The following is a 14,551-nucleotide window of genomic DNA, read 5'->3' as shown; positions in this document are numbered from 1 at the left end:
GGTGGTGTCAAAGTAGGCAAGATTTTTTATTTTAAATAATTGGGATATAATCTTGTTTGGAGCCCATAAACAGAACAAAAAAGAATGTAGTGTCATGCTTCTCTATGGGAAATAATATGTCATAGAGGAATCTGCAAAGGCATTGGTTTATGGCAACCTTCTCCAGCTTGGAATCTTCCAGATGTTGCATTACAATTCCTATCATTCCCAGCCATGCTTGTTAGAGTTGATCAGAGTTGTAGTTCAATACTTCCGAAGGATACCAGATTGGGGAAGGAATGTTTCAAGTTGTATGCAAACAAGCAGTCTTGTCATAGTGTCCAGAATACTATTGGCTAGTTATGCCAGCATAAGTGCAGTGGAGTGAATTACAGTAACAAACTATTGCTGTGTAACAAGTTGCCTCTTGTGTCTCTCCTGTCCACCTGCTTAGCAACTGACACACAGTGATGAGGGATACAAGTAGCAATATGTTTATTAGTAGGAGTATGCCCCAGCAATTTCCACCTTTGTACATGTGCCAATCTAACTAACCAGTAGGATTTTGGCCAGTGTTTCATTTCAGCATTGTTATTGTCCTTCACTGTCCTGAAGCAGATCCTTAAGAATTTTCCTTATATTGTACATATACCCATCAAGTATGGCATATATATAGTTATGCATCTACCTCCTAGAACTGTGATGTGGATATCTCTTGTTTTACTTTATGGACAGTGAACTATGTGTGATTGGACAGAATTTGTGTAAGTAAATTAATTCAATCTGATTTTGTTAGTTTGGGTATCCAATATACACTGCAAAGGAGAAGACTTTGAATCAAGCTAGTTGGGAAATAAGTGGGCTCTAAATTCATGAAATACTGTGTGGTACTGTCTTGTAAGAGAAGTTAGCAATAGCTTAAGAGTGTCCTGGTTAATAGATGCAATGCTTGGACTTTCACCTTAAGGGAGAAAAACACTATGAAAAAGAAAAGCTAGGACAATAGTCAGGAAGAGGGACAGGGCAAGAGTTTTGTCAAGGCCAATTATACTAAGCTTGTATCCTTTTAATGAGGTACAAGATTTTGTGTGGATAAAACAGGACTTGGATTTCAAATGGTGACAGATCCAGAGATGTGGTGAGGACTGTACTTCCTCATCCTGGTGTGGAAATCAGCCTCAGAAGATGCAAAACTCTCTCTCTCTCTCTCTCTCTCTCTCTCTCTCTCGGTGGGGAACAGAAGGCTTTTCTGTCCTGCGGTAAAATGCATGCTGTTTGTTGTATATTACTATAGGAGTTCCTGCCGTAGGTTAAAATCCTGCTCTTTTTACTGTGAATGTACCCAGAGTTTGGGTATCAGAGGAACTTCAGGTGCTATAGAAAACTGAATAGTGAAAATTCACTATTGTGTTACATTCAAATATGCACTTATCCATATCTTCTTGCTTGTGTTTTTAAAAAAAAGATTAAAATGGAGAAAAGGCAGCAATCCTTCGAAAACAACTTGTGTCTAAGTTAAACAGGGTCTGGCCTGTTACTTGCCCTCATGAAAACCTAGTCTAGCTCCTTGCATCAAGGTCAGTGTAACTTACTTTGTTGGCTGAAGCCTGTGTATTCAGATGATTGTGTATGCAAAAGTAGCATTTTTGGGGAGAGTGATTTGGTTTGTACATCAAGGGAGGTGCTTTGCATTGGGTTTATGACTTGTGGCTCAATGGGGTGTTAGAGATGTGTTTACATAAGAATGAATTGGAGCAGTACTACTCTTCTTCGTGTGTCTAAGTGTATCTTGGGGCTTAATAGAGCTCTTCATATTTGCTTGAGGCTGAAGGAAGTGTTCTGTGCACATTTTCTGTGATAAATTTGAGTATGATGTATGTTTGTGAATTGATTTCTAGTGGCATAGCTTGCTGGTGTTTCCTCTCTACCTAGAAATTGCTGCCATGATTTGCTCTACTGGGTCTTGCCTATTTGGAGAGAGCCACATGGACCTATTCCCTTAACACAGTCTATGTGAGTCACACCTGTTTTCTTAGAATAGTGGATAGCTGAGGCTTTGCTCAGGAGCTGGTATGCTTCATCCTCATGTTCCTAAAGACCTAGATTTTCTTTCATTTTGCAAAATGAAAAGTCAAAAGTGATTATCAAAAGGCCATATAATCCATGACATAGTCTATTTTAGCCATTTTAGAAAACAACTTCTTTCTTCTCACTCAGAATAAGATAAAATTTCCCAAGTCAGAACAAAAAAATGTTAATTTGTAGCCAGTAATAATAATAATCTAGAAATAATGTTTCTAGAACAACAAATGTTCTTACTTGAGTGCTCTCTGTCCCCAAGGAACATGGCTGTCCTTTCAGGCTAACATCTAGAAACAGCACAATGCATTTTTCCATATGAAAAATATGTCATCATTGAAAGTACTGTGTCTTGGTTGGAGATAATTTTGAGCAAAATCTGCTTATTTTTCCTCTTGAAAATATTGTAGCTAGTCAGCCCTGTGTGTAACGTGTTTCCCTGAAAATAAGACAGGGTCTTACATTAATTTTTGCTCCAAAAATGTATTAGGGCTTTTTTTCAGGGGATGTTTTATTTTTTCATGTGCAACAATCTACATTTATTCAAATACAGTCATGTCATTGTCTTGCTGCAGAATGGTGGAGGGTGGGGTTCCACTTAACTGGGGCTTATTTTGGGGGTAGGGCTTATATTATGAGCATCCTGAACAATCATACTAGGGCTTATTTTCAGGTTAGGTCTTATTTTTGAGGAAACAGGGTATGTATAGGGTGTGTTGACTGTGTTTGCGGTTTCAGAGTTGCATATATATGCCTTTACATGAGATGCTTGTACTTGCATGAGAATGAGGATTCTCCAAACCCTGACGTCATATTTCCCTCCCCACACCATATTTTGTTGTCTGTATCCTCGATCTCAAAAGCCAAGAAAGCGAGCAGGAGTCAGTGCTGTGCCCTGCTTGCTTGGAAAGTGCACTCCATCATGGGTAAATCTTTGGAGAGCGTTGAGCTGTGGCAGACAGTCTTCATTTCCTGTGTCCTCTTGCTCCTTGCTGCCTGTGCCTCCGCTGGCAGAACCTTTCCCAGCACAGGACAAGCAATATCTGGGAAGGAGACTGTGAACAGGAGGCTGAGACTGTGTTAATGCAGCATTAGGGTGCATAGTTCCTGTAAGCAGCCTAAGACAGGAAACTCCAGCTTCTAATGGACTTACACTCTCAGTGACATGCAAAACATTTCAGACATGTTTGTAATAATACGAGACAATGCATCTGCTCCACAGCCTGATGCAGGCATGCACCAGGTAGCTGCATAGCACGCTGGCTTTGACCAAGGCTCTAAAACTGTACAGAGACAAAGCCCCCTCTCCCCACCTTCCTGAAACTGTTGTTGACAAATTCCAGTTCTTTCACTTCATTTTGTTACCCATTGTGCTCAGCAAGCAACCCCTTTGCTGCACTCATTGGTTTGTGGAGGACAGGGCTACTCATGCAGCTTGCACTCCGCGGGCTCTGATAGTCTGACATGCTACGTGGTGTTACGAGCATGCTGCTCCCTCAAATCTTTCTTAGGCTTGATCCTGCTGGGACCTAGTATTGTTGTTTGGTTTCCAAATGCTCCAGTTTGTGTGACTAGGCTTCTTTTAAATCCACTGAGGCACATATCTGTTTGTGCTGTAGTTACATCATTTCCTCGCTGATTTGCTGGCTTAATCTTAAATGCTCCAGCCCATCCACAAATTCACCTTCCTGGTGAAATCATCTGAATTACTGTTTTTATTGACTGAAGTGGCTGGAATTTATAGACTTTTCCTATATAGCTGTGGCTTCTGTTGGTACAGGTACTCAGGGAAGCAGACAGGAGCCTGCCTGAGTTATAGACTCCCTTGCCAACAGGACGCGTGCTGATCTGTGCAGCTTAGAGACCCAGTGTGAGTATTCTGTTAGCAAATCACCAGCAGCTGGGTCTTGCATCCAGCTATCAATCTCTCTGCATCCATGCCTGACTTGGATGCTTAGAGGCTGAAGGTTCAAACAAGCCATCCCTTTAAAGGGGATGGTGAATGGTCAGGGGAAGACAAGTCAATTCTGGGATCATTGCCCATTAGGACATCATCTTATAAATCTGGGGAGAATATTAAAGCTTTGTTGGCAGGTACTCGGCCAACATTGGATGGCGTACCCAGAGGCCTTGGTTCCTTTTGCTGTAGGGGACAAAGTCAGCTTTGAGTCCTCTGTGGGGAGAAAAACAGCATAGCTCCATGTTTAGGCATCTGGTTGCAGAGCCAGAGGCTGGGGGTTCGGATCCCCACTGTGCTTCCTTGAAAGGGGCTGGACTCAATGATCCATAGGGTAACTTCCAGCTCTGTGGTTCTAAGATTATATTATAAATGGCATAAGTAAATAATAAATAAAACTTCTATTTGGGAAACTAAACAGGACAGGGTAGGAAATGTATTACCCCTGGCAACTTTTTAAGTGGATGGCCATGTTAGTCTATTTCCTCAAAAATAACAAAGAGTCTTGTGACATCTTAAAGATTATTACGTTTTACTTGACATAAGTTTCCACAGACTGTAGCCCACTTCTTTAGATGCATGACTGAATGATTATTGAAATATTTTTGTACTATTACATAGCAGGGACAGCCAAGCAAAGCGCGTGTGAGGAGCAGTTTCCCTTCTGGGGTCCACCAAAAGCTGTTTCTTTTCTGAATTATTTTAAAGCAAAGTGATTAAATGTTCATTTCAGGTTACACACAAGTATATGCATCCACTTTAAATGTTAGTTATCACTAAAGCAAAGCTGAACCTCTTTGGTGCTAGAGGAGACTTGATGCCCCAGGAAACTGCAAGGAGGTTTCCACTTCTGGAGGCTTTCAGCAATGGCAGTGTTCTACTTCTTGACCCAAAAAAAAAAAAACTGTAAGGGAGGCATGGCAGAATAAAAATGCCCTGACTACCTATCTAACCAAGAACAGAAGATGAACCAGTTTGGTCTCTCCTTGGAGGAAGTTCCCTAACTTGGGTAACTGTAGCAGACATTGCCCTTGAAAAGCACCTGTCCTAAATCTCAGTCATTTACATCTTCCTTGGCAGTGAAATGCCATTTAGGACCTCCAGAGACATCCATAACTGATAGGCCTGGTTCAGGTGGGAAGAGGTGACCCTTCAGCCATCCCGACCCTGTTTGGGGGCTCTTTAGATAATGTAAATTATCCAAGGTGTAATCAACACCTTGGAATTAGGAGGAATTAAAGAACCTCTTGATGAGGGTGAAAGAGGAGAGTGCAAAAATGGTCTGAAGCACTAAGATCCTGGCCACTGGTTCCATCACCACCTGGCAAACAGAAGGGGAAGATATGGAGGTAGTGACAGATTTTACTTTCTTGGGCTCCATGATCACTGCAGATGGTGACAGATGCCACGAAATTAAAAGACGCCTGCTTCTTGGGAGGAAAGCAATGAAAAACCTAAACAACATCTTAAAAAGAAGAGACATCACCTTGCTGACAAAGGTCCGCATAGTCAAAGCTATGGTTTTTCCAGTAGTGATGTATGGAAGTGAGAGCTGGACCATAAAGAAGGCTGACTGCCAAAGAATTGATGCCTTTGAATTGTGGTGCTGGAGGAGACTCTTGAGAGTGCCCTGGACTGCCAAGAGAACAAACCTATTCATTTTACGGAAATCAATCCAGAGTGCTCACTGGAAGGACAGATCCTGACGCTGAGGCTCCAATACTTTGGCTATCTCATGAGAAGAGAAGACTCCCTGGAAAAGACCCTGATGTTGGGAAAGTGTGAAGGCAAGAGGAGAAGGGGACGACAGAGGATGAGATGGTTGGACAGTGCCATTGAAGCCATTGACCCAACTTCGGGAGGCAGTGGAAGACAGGAGGGCCTGGCGTGCTCTGGTCCATGGGGTCACGAAGAGTCAGATATGACTTAATGACTAAACAACAACAACAACAACAACAAAGAGCACCCTGATTTAGAACTAAAAACAGATCAGAAATCAGTGCAAGTTTAGAAGACTGGTATGATGTGGTCACCGAAAGTGGATACCAGACATTATTGTGCCTGCAGCATTTTACATCCATTATAGCTTCTGAATACTCCTCAAGGGAAACTGCATATAGAATACATTGCAGTAATAACAGAATAAATCATTTCCCTTAGGAGCTCTTAGTAAGGTTAGCCTACCTTGTCTCCCATTGGCAGTATAAATGTTCACACTATTGTTTGAATGAAGAGCCACTATACTTCAGGGTCCCCTGTCATCTCCTGAGCCTTTCTTTAAATCCCCCAACCCTCTCAATGTCAGCAGCTGTTCTGTTATATCGTTTGGAGTATTCTCTATTTTGGAGTCTGTTGGCACAGCAGCTACCCCAAGAAGGACTTGTTTGCAGGTTTGCTCCGCATGCCATTACTTTTCCCAGCTTGACTCCCCTGTCTCTAGCCCTCTCCTTTCTTTCATCTACTTCACTTCTACTAGCTCTACTCATAATAGCCAGGGGTGCTGCCACACCTGTTCTGTAAGCTGTGTTTTGCAGATGCCTTGGGAATTGAAGTGATTCTGCACAATGTTAAAAAGACAAGGTTCCTGTTTGCTAAGAGCAAGGACTCACACTAGCTTCTTCCCTTGGAAACCACGAGAGAGACCTAATGAAACAGCAGATGGAAAGGGTTAACGGGGAAAGCATGCAAGCAGCAGGAGGCACCTGATCGATAACTTCCCATCTCCTGTGGGCCATCAATCCTTCTCTGGAGCAGAAGCCCTCGGTTCCATCAATCAGGCTGAGCACCCGCTCCTAGGCTGCCAAAAGGCCCAGGGGCTGGGATGCACTGAGGTGCTTGCCAGTCAGAAGCTGTGCATGCCTGTTATGGTGCAATATGGGGAAGGGTAGAGAGAGGGTCAGGTTAGGGATCCAGTCCCTAAGGTGGCACCACAGAACTCATGGTACCCTGCATTATGTTGGAGAAAAGGGTAAGAGGAGGACTTTCCCAATGTGCGTCAGGTTCATGGTTATTCTCTTTTCTCTCTTACAGTTGTCGGTCCGCAGCCCAGTTACCACAACATCACAGGAGCCAAGATTTGACTATTACAACTATTCTCCAGCAGATCTGGACCTAAGTGATTCTGAGCTGCCACATGTCATTGAGATCTATGACTTTCCACCAGAATTCCGCACAGAAGATTTGATGCTCATCTTCTGCAGCTACCAGTGAGCAGTTTGTCCACACTCTTCCTCACCCATACCATCTCCTTTTGTGCTTCTTTGGGGCGAGGGTGACAGTAAAGTGCATGACAGGTGGCTTTATTTTGGGGTTTCTCGTCTGTAGTTGTACTTAGCTCAGGTGTTGAGGTGCACGAGATTCACAGACTGTCACCACCCTCTGCTTCAGAGGTGGTTTCCTGGCTCAAGCCACTGAAGGACAGACTTTCTCCGAGGTGGCTGTCTTTGGATTGGCATTGCTGTTGCCCACTGTGACAAGAATAATACTAGACATCCTTGCAGTGAGAAGTTCAGAGTGAATGCACAGTGCCAATGAGGTCTTGACCTGCACCCTTCTTGTACTCCTCTCAGGAATGCGCAATTACTTTTGCTTCTCATGCTCTTTCCCTTTCTCTCTCTCTACCATCCAAATACTATAACATCCCCAACTTTCTCTCTTACCAGGAAGAAAGGCTTTGACATTAAATGGGTGGATGACACACATGCCCTCGGCATCTTTTCCAGCCCTATCACAGGTATGATCTGCTTTGGAGAATGTCTTGGCTGTGTGCATGCTGAAGAGAGGATGGGGTCTCTTTGGTACGTGGTGGGGACTTAGGCCTATATATTCACGAAGGCTTTCACGGCCGGAATCTAATGGTTGTTCTGGGTTTTTCGGGCTCTTTGGCCGTGTTCTGAAGGTTGTTCTTCCTAACGTTTCGCCAGTCTCTGTGGCCAGCATCTTCAGAGGACAGGTTGCTGTCCTCTGAAGATGCCGGCCACAGAGACTGGCAAAACGTTAGGAAGAACAACCTTCAGAACACGGCCAAAGAGCCCAAAAAACCCAGAACAACCAGTTATGCCTATGTTCAATGTTCTTTGAGCAGGGAGTCACAAGGCCCTGTATCTGCTAATTCCCTTTCAAACTTAAAAAGTCCATTTTCTTCCCACAGCCTGCGATGCTCTCAGCACCAAGCATCTGATGGTGAAAACCCGTCCACTGTCGCAGGCAACTCGATCAACAAAGACTAAAGCTCGAGCCTATGCTGGTGAGACCAAAAGGGACCCAGGGTTAATCTCCTTCATTCTTTCCTAGCCTGACAACTTCCAGATGGGTTGGGTTACAATGGCTTTGCTAGCAGGAGATAGTGGGATACCAGTTTAGAGGCAATGAAGCTTAGAAAGTCTACCATGCAGGACATCAACCAGCCATTAACTCATATCTGTACAGCATGTTTTCCTGCAGATTTTAACAGAGTTCTTCATTATGGGTAGTGATTATTCTAAGGCTGCAATCCTGTCCACTCACATAGACCTCCCTGCACTTGTCTACATTTGACTTCTTATATATGGCATGTAATGCGATCACTAGCCAGAAAAACTGTGCAAGTTTCTGCTCTGCTGAAATTCTCCTTACATTGGACTTCCCAAATCCAACAACTGCCTGCTGGATGAAACAACTGCCATTACTGGTGGTAAATGTGTCCCATTAGTAGTGAACAGTCCTGTTTCTAGTATTAGTGCATGCCAGTCACAATGTTGGTTGCACAGCCATTCAGCCTGCTGGCTTCTCAATTTCATGCCAGGTAATATTTAGGCGGTTGAAAAGTCTATGGCATTATCCATGCCACACAGCCTTTTTGTAGGGCTGTGAAGAAGGGAGGGGAGACTGTGTGTGCAGCAGGATTCAGTGCCCTAAGTTAGTCAATAGTGGAGGTTGCTAACACTTGTGTATATTCTGTTTGCTCAGTGGCTTTCTCTTCTGGCTATTGTTGTAGTGTATCTTGAGTTCCATGGTGAAATGTATCAAAGATACTCTCAGTCTTTTCCACTGTCCTACTATGAATGTGGCACAGGATGGGATCCAGGTCACGGCTGGACCTATCTTCCTGTGCCACTTAGCAGCCTCTGGTATCATTTCAGGCTACACAGATTTTGAGGAAGGACTCACATTCTGGATTGAATGCCTGAATCCTCCTGCCTTCCTCTTCCAGCATTGAGAACAGGAACTTTATGCTAACTCTGACTGCTGAGGTAGTTGTTGTACTTTCACAAAATCATAGAATAATGGAGTTGGAAGGGGTTTATAACATCACTGAATCCACCCCCCTGCTCTATGCAGGAATCCAAATCAAAGAATATCTGACAGATGGCTGTCTAATTGTCTCTTGAATGGCTCCAGTGTGCGCCCACAACCTTTCAAGGTAATTGGTTCCATTGTCATACTGCTCTAACAATTAGGAAGTTTTTTCCTGATATTTCATTGCTCCTTCCTCCAGAATTTCTGCAGCCGGCCAAAGAACGCCCAGAGACATCAGCTACCCTGGCCAGGAGGCTGGTGGCAGGAGCCCTTGGGATGCGGAGCAAACAGAGCAAAGAAGAACGGGAAGCGGAGCGCAAGCAGTTGCAAGCAGCCCGAGGTGAGCAAGGAGGTGGGACAACACTGCAGGGTAATTTTGGGATGGGAAGAAAGGAGCTGATGTTGTATAATTCAGGCAGTGAGAAGACAGGTGAGGGTTGCTGGGGGATTTCTCTGCATGTCAACCTCTGCCTGTCCTGCTCTCAGTTACTGCTCACATTCTAAGAGTCCCTGGGGAGTGTGCCTGGCCTAGCTCTTGGCTTCAGAGCAGGATGACAAGTCAGCTGGGCCCAGCCATGCCCCCTCGCTGCTGTCACACAGCCAACTCTTTCTGTCTGGGACCTAGAGGGAGGCTCCTGAGCAGCCAGTGGATTCCACTGTATATCTGGGTCAGCAGAGGCACCATGTGTGCCCCTCCGGCGCATGCAGGGACATTCTGCTAGCGGGGGGCATTCTAGCCCCCTCACCCCATGGCATCCAGTCTTTTCCATGTTCTTATTGGCAGAAATGGAAAGATACCTGCTGGTTGAAGAATTCTAGGAGGTGTGGGCCAAAAAGGAAATCTTTTTCTGAGCTCTGTTGCTGTTAAGGCACAGCAGCAGTGCAAGGAATGTATTCTGCACTGCTGCACAGTGTGTAAAGCAAGAGGATCTTGCTCAGCCAAGAGTAGTGTTTCCTCTCTCCTCCAGCATGCTCCAAGGCACAGGAAGGCTACAGAGAGGTGGCCCCTCCTTGGTCATCCTGCCGTCCCTTGCTTCTTGTATCTACTATATGTCCCTGTCTCTTTGTGGTGTGATGGCAGCTGGCTCTCTGCCTGCCCTTCAGCTACGCCAGCCAGATAACAGTGATGGAGCATGCCGGCCCAGCTGGGGCATGCACAGCTTCACCATACTTGTTTGGAAAGAGTAATTAGACCAGGGAAGTCTTTGTACATTCCCAGCCTGTCTTTCCTTTGGTGGAGGAGAGAGGACTGTACTGGTCAGCAAGAATTGGCTAGAGCAGGACAGCTTGGAGGCATTTGGGAATGCAAGTTCTTGTCCTGCCTCTGAACTGCACGTAGCAGCATCCCTCTGAAACAGGGAAGGTAACAGGGACTTGTATCTCTGGTGCCACCTAGTCCTTTATTCTCCTCATCTTCTCACATTTATAGGATATCTTCAGAACAATTTGCCTAGTTTAGCTCCCAATCTCACTTGGGTGGTTTTCCCAGATTGAAATTTACACACCTGTATATATATGGAAAATGAACCATACCCATGATGAACTGAGATGTCTGACTCCATAAAACTATTTGGCATACGTGTAGCAGCAGATGGAATGAAGGAGCTAGGATCACAGTCTAGGCTCAAAGAGTAGAAGTGTTAGAGAATAAACAATTGGATTGAATTAGCAAAGAAGGGATACAAAAGGTTTAATTGTTTATGAAAGTTAGAAGCAAATACATTCTCTCAAATAAATGTGCAAAAGCTGTGCATTATTGATTATGTTCCCCCTTTACAGCCTCTGTAGCTGTCTTACATGTATAGAAAACTGTACTTATTGATTAGTTACATTTATCTCCCACCTTTCCTTTGATGAGTTCACAACTCTCCTTTTCCGCACTCTGTCCTCACAATAACCCTGGGATGTGAAATAGGCTAACAGGGTGGGGCTGGCCCAAGGTCACCCTCATGGGTTTCATAGCTCATTGGGGACTAGCTGTAAACACTCAACCCAGCACTCTAACCGGTGCACCACTGCAACCCCAGCCACAACAGAAGCTTGCTGACTCAGGGGTGCAGAGAGAGTTTCTGAAGACCCACTATCCTATCTCATGCTGGAGCATACAGAGGAGCTGGAATCTCGAGCTCTTTGCTCGTCTTCAGTTTACCCAGAGCAAACACGTTTTGCATTGCAGAAGGCAAAGCAGATTAAAGGAGAGTTGGACAGGGCTTCTGAAGTCTCCCTCCTAAATCAGAGAAGGAAAGGGGCAGAACTGCTGAATCCTTTGTGTTGCTGCAGTAGAGCCTGGAAACAAAGATCAGGGTGAAGAGATTAGAGGTGGGTTAATAGGATCAGCATTCTCAAAAGTCAAGCTAGGTTTTGGCTTTCATTGGCCTTGCTTTTCAGGCTCATGCAGACCCTTCAGGCAGCCCTGAAAACAATGTGCAAGTACGGTAATTAACCATGCAAGTCATTGTAGGTGTCTGTTTTCAACAACCAGCTTTTTGCACATCAAAAATGTGCTGACAGTTGTTTGTCAGTTCAGCTGATAAATTTTCATGTGATTTCTCCCCCCCCCCCATTTCTAACAGTCTTTTCTTCTCCCTGATAATTCTTGTCAATTCAAAACTCCCCCACCTGTTCCTCTTTGCGTTCCACTCCCCCTGCTCCACTTTTTTCCTGTGGAGTGTTCTGAGCAACTCCTTTTATATAGAATGTCTTTAACTCTGTTACCCCCTGCCCAATTGTTCTTTTGAAACTGGAGTATGGATGTTGATTACTCTAGGTCTCTGTGACATTCCCACCATAATCGTAAGTTGTTAAAGATCATTTTTCTCCATAGCTTTAGCTTTTTGAATAGGATTTGCATCCAATAATTGCTGTCTTGTTTCCAGTGTTATTATCGCTGCCCATGATAGTATTGTGAAGACAGCGTGTGAGAATAATTCTTGTGTCAGATTACCCGTTTTCTCTCTGTGTGTATCTGTATATGATTCCCAGGTTATTGGAGCCTCATGGGTTTTTTTCCCCTCTCTCCACCCTTATTCAGCTAGGTCTCTCTCTCTTTTCATATGTCCCTCTTAGTGACTGCACAAAAGTACAGGATTTGTGCTTCCTCTTTTCCTTGACTTTACTGAGGTTGAACGGTGGGGGGGAGGGGCTTTGATACAGCAAGATCAGTTTACAGCTCTGACTTCATGCCCATAAAAGAGGAGGGCACAGGGAGTGGGGTGCTTCCCTGTTTATAAGCTGTATACATTTGTTTTGCCAGCCTGTATAATCCACATGCAATGAAGAGAGTAGGCTTTCCCCAGCCACTCTACCATCCCTTTCAGGAAACAGAAGCCATTGTCTGAAGAGAGGCAGGCTGCTGTGTCAAGGCAACTTCTTCATTTAAGCCAGAACTCTGATTTGGGGGTGCTTCTGGCTCATGCAAGAAAGGCTACCCAGATATAGGAGCTCCCTCTCTTCAGACTATCACTGCCACGTGTTGAAAACAGAAATGGAGGGGATGGGACCTATTGCACTCCCCTCCTTACGTATAGATGACATGTGCTTATAGCATAGCTGAATGGGACTGTACAGAAGGTGGAGGCAACCATGTTTGTCATATAGGAAAACCCAAAAGCCATCTTAAGGCAATCTCTTTATTAGCCCGACCAAAGAAATAGCATAAAAATGTGTACCACTGTCATGATCCCAGGATACCTTCATCAGGTCACATCTGAGGAGCTTAGAAGCTCACACCCTTTTAAATGCTCTTTTCAGTTGGCCTAATAAAAGTATTGCCTTGATATAGAATCTGCATGTTTGCCCAATCACTCTAGGGAAAAAGATCTGTGGAAAACGGCATTCACGGTATGCACGGTACAATTTTGGACGCTAGGTGGTGCTCTAGTCCTGATGTCTGCTCCAAAATACAGAACTGGGAGCCAGGCCCAGCTGCAGGAGGCAGTATAAGTCATGCATAGGAACAGCTCATTTATTTTAATTGTCAGTGCCAACTCTGCAGTCTCCCTGTTCTTCTCTGTTCACTAACGTTTCCTTTGGGTCACCAAGCAGGAGCTCTGATTCTAATGCAGGTGAAATGCACCTCACTGGAATGTTGCAGGAAGGCATTGTGGATGAGAGGAGAGTAAAGGACATATCAACATGGAAGGGGTTTAGCACAGGGCATGTAATTTTTAGTGCCAGTATGGCGGTTGACCACTGTTTGCTGAGGAAAATGGTGTGGCATGCCACAGTGGCAGTGCTTAGGATGCCAAGAAGGAGAGCAGGAGCACACCGGGGTTCTGGTGAAGGTTGGTCACCTCATGCACCTTCTAAGGCCAGCCCTTCCCTGCAGAGACTGACTGTGCCCTGTGAAAGTGTTGCTTCACCTGTCCCTTTTCTGTTCGCAGAGCGGAAGCGCCTGGAGGCCAAGCAGAGGGAAGATGCCTGGGAAGGCCGTGAGTGAGCCAGCATCATCACAGGAGCGGTGACCACATTTATTCATTCAGATGCTGACAGCAACGGGCAGACGCTGTGCTTGTGGCATTTGGGAATTTTGCCACTCCGTTTGGGCTGAGCAGCAAGATATCGGCCCGTTGTGACTGACCCTGAGTAGCCAAGGCTGCTAGAGTGGGATGGCTAGCCCCAGATAGCATCCCTGCTGGGCTTATCTGAGCCCCTGGAAGAGTGGGGTTGGAGATTGGCAGTGTCTGAGCCAGAGGTGCCACCTGGGTAATGATGACTGAAGGCCTGGGTCAGCCCCTGTTCCCTACCAGCATGTGTGCCTTGGAAATGTAACCCAAATACCCATGTACTGTCAGCTTTAGCCATCATGCATCCAGTGCCTATTTGTTGTTGCAGGCAACAAAACACCATGCAAGGTGTTGTGCTTAGTAGGACTGAATGATGGCAGCTATGAGGAACAAGCTCACTAAAGATGGCCAGGTGGACACTGTTGAGTTTTGCTATTAAAGTTTTTTCAGAGTTTTGCCTTGTATTATGTGTATGATACAGGGCATCTTACTTCTTGCAAGTTACTCTGCAAATTATTTTATGACTCAGTGCCGCATAGGTAGCATTTCTATAATAGAGCAGAATTTAAGCCCTTCTTTTCCAGACTCTTCAGAAAGTCTGGATACTGACTGGAGGTCAGGAGGAAGTGCATAAAGCACAGTGATTTTTATTTGATACTTACGTGTGTTCCTCAGTGAGAATCAAGGGGGTGTCCATTACTTTCCTCTCCACTTTGCAACCCTTATGAGAGAATGCAGCTGGCTCAAGATCAGC

At 44.9% G+C, this 14,551-nt stretch overlaps 1 protein-coding gene across 1 annotated transcript in view; it reads left to right on the top strand.

The window, feature by feature from the left end:
* Nucleotides 1–14,253, top strand: part of R3HCC1L (R3H domain and coiled-coil containing 1 like) — a 41,536-nt gene extending 27,283 nt beyond the window's left edge. Inside the window, exons 3-7 of the mRNA XM_078389402.1 lie at nucleotides 7,046–7,221; nucleotides 7,678–7,748; nucleotides 8,166–8,261; nucleotides 9,492–9,632; nucleotides 13,675–14,253. Of these exons, the coding sequence (XP_078245528.1) occupies nucleotides 7,046–7,221; nucleotides 7,678–7,748; nucleotides 8,166–8,261; nucleotides 9,492–9,632; nucleotides 13,675–13,730 (540 nt within the window). The 3' untranslated portion in view covers nucleotides 13,731–14,253. The remainder of the gene's footprint in view (nucleotides 1–7,045; nucleotides 7,222–7,677; nucleotides 7,749–8,165; nucleotides 8,262–9,491; nucleotides 9,633–13,674) is intronic.
* Nucleotides 14,254–14,551: the final 298 nt, after the last annotated feature.

This window comes from Pogona vitticeps, chromosome 3 (genome assembly GCF_051106095.1).
Source record: "Pogona vitticeps strain Pit_001003342236 chromosome 3, PviZW2.1, whole genome shotgun sequence".
Lineage (NCBI taxonomy): Eukaryota > Metazoa > Chordata > Lepidosauria > Squamata > Agamidae > Pogona > Pogona vitticeps.
Note: the sequence above shows the minus strand (reverse complement) of the source record. Positions and strands in the feature narration are given on the sequence as shown.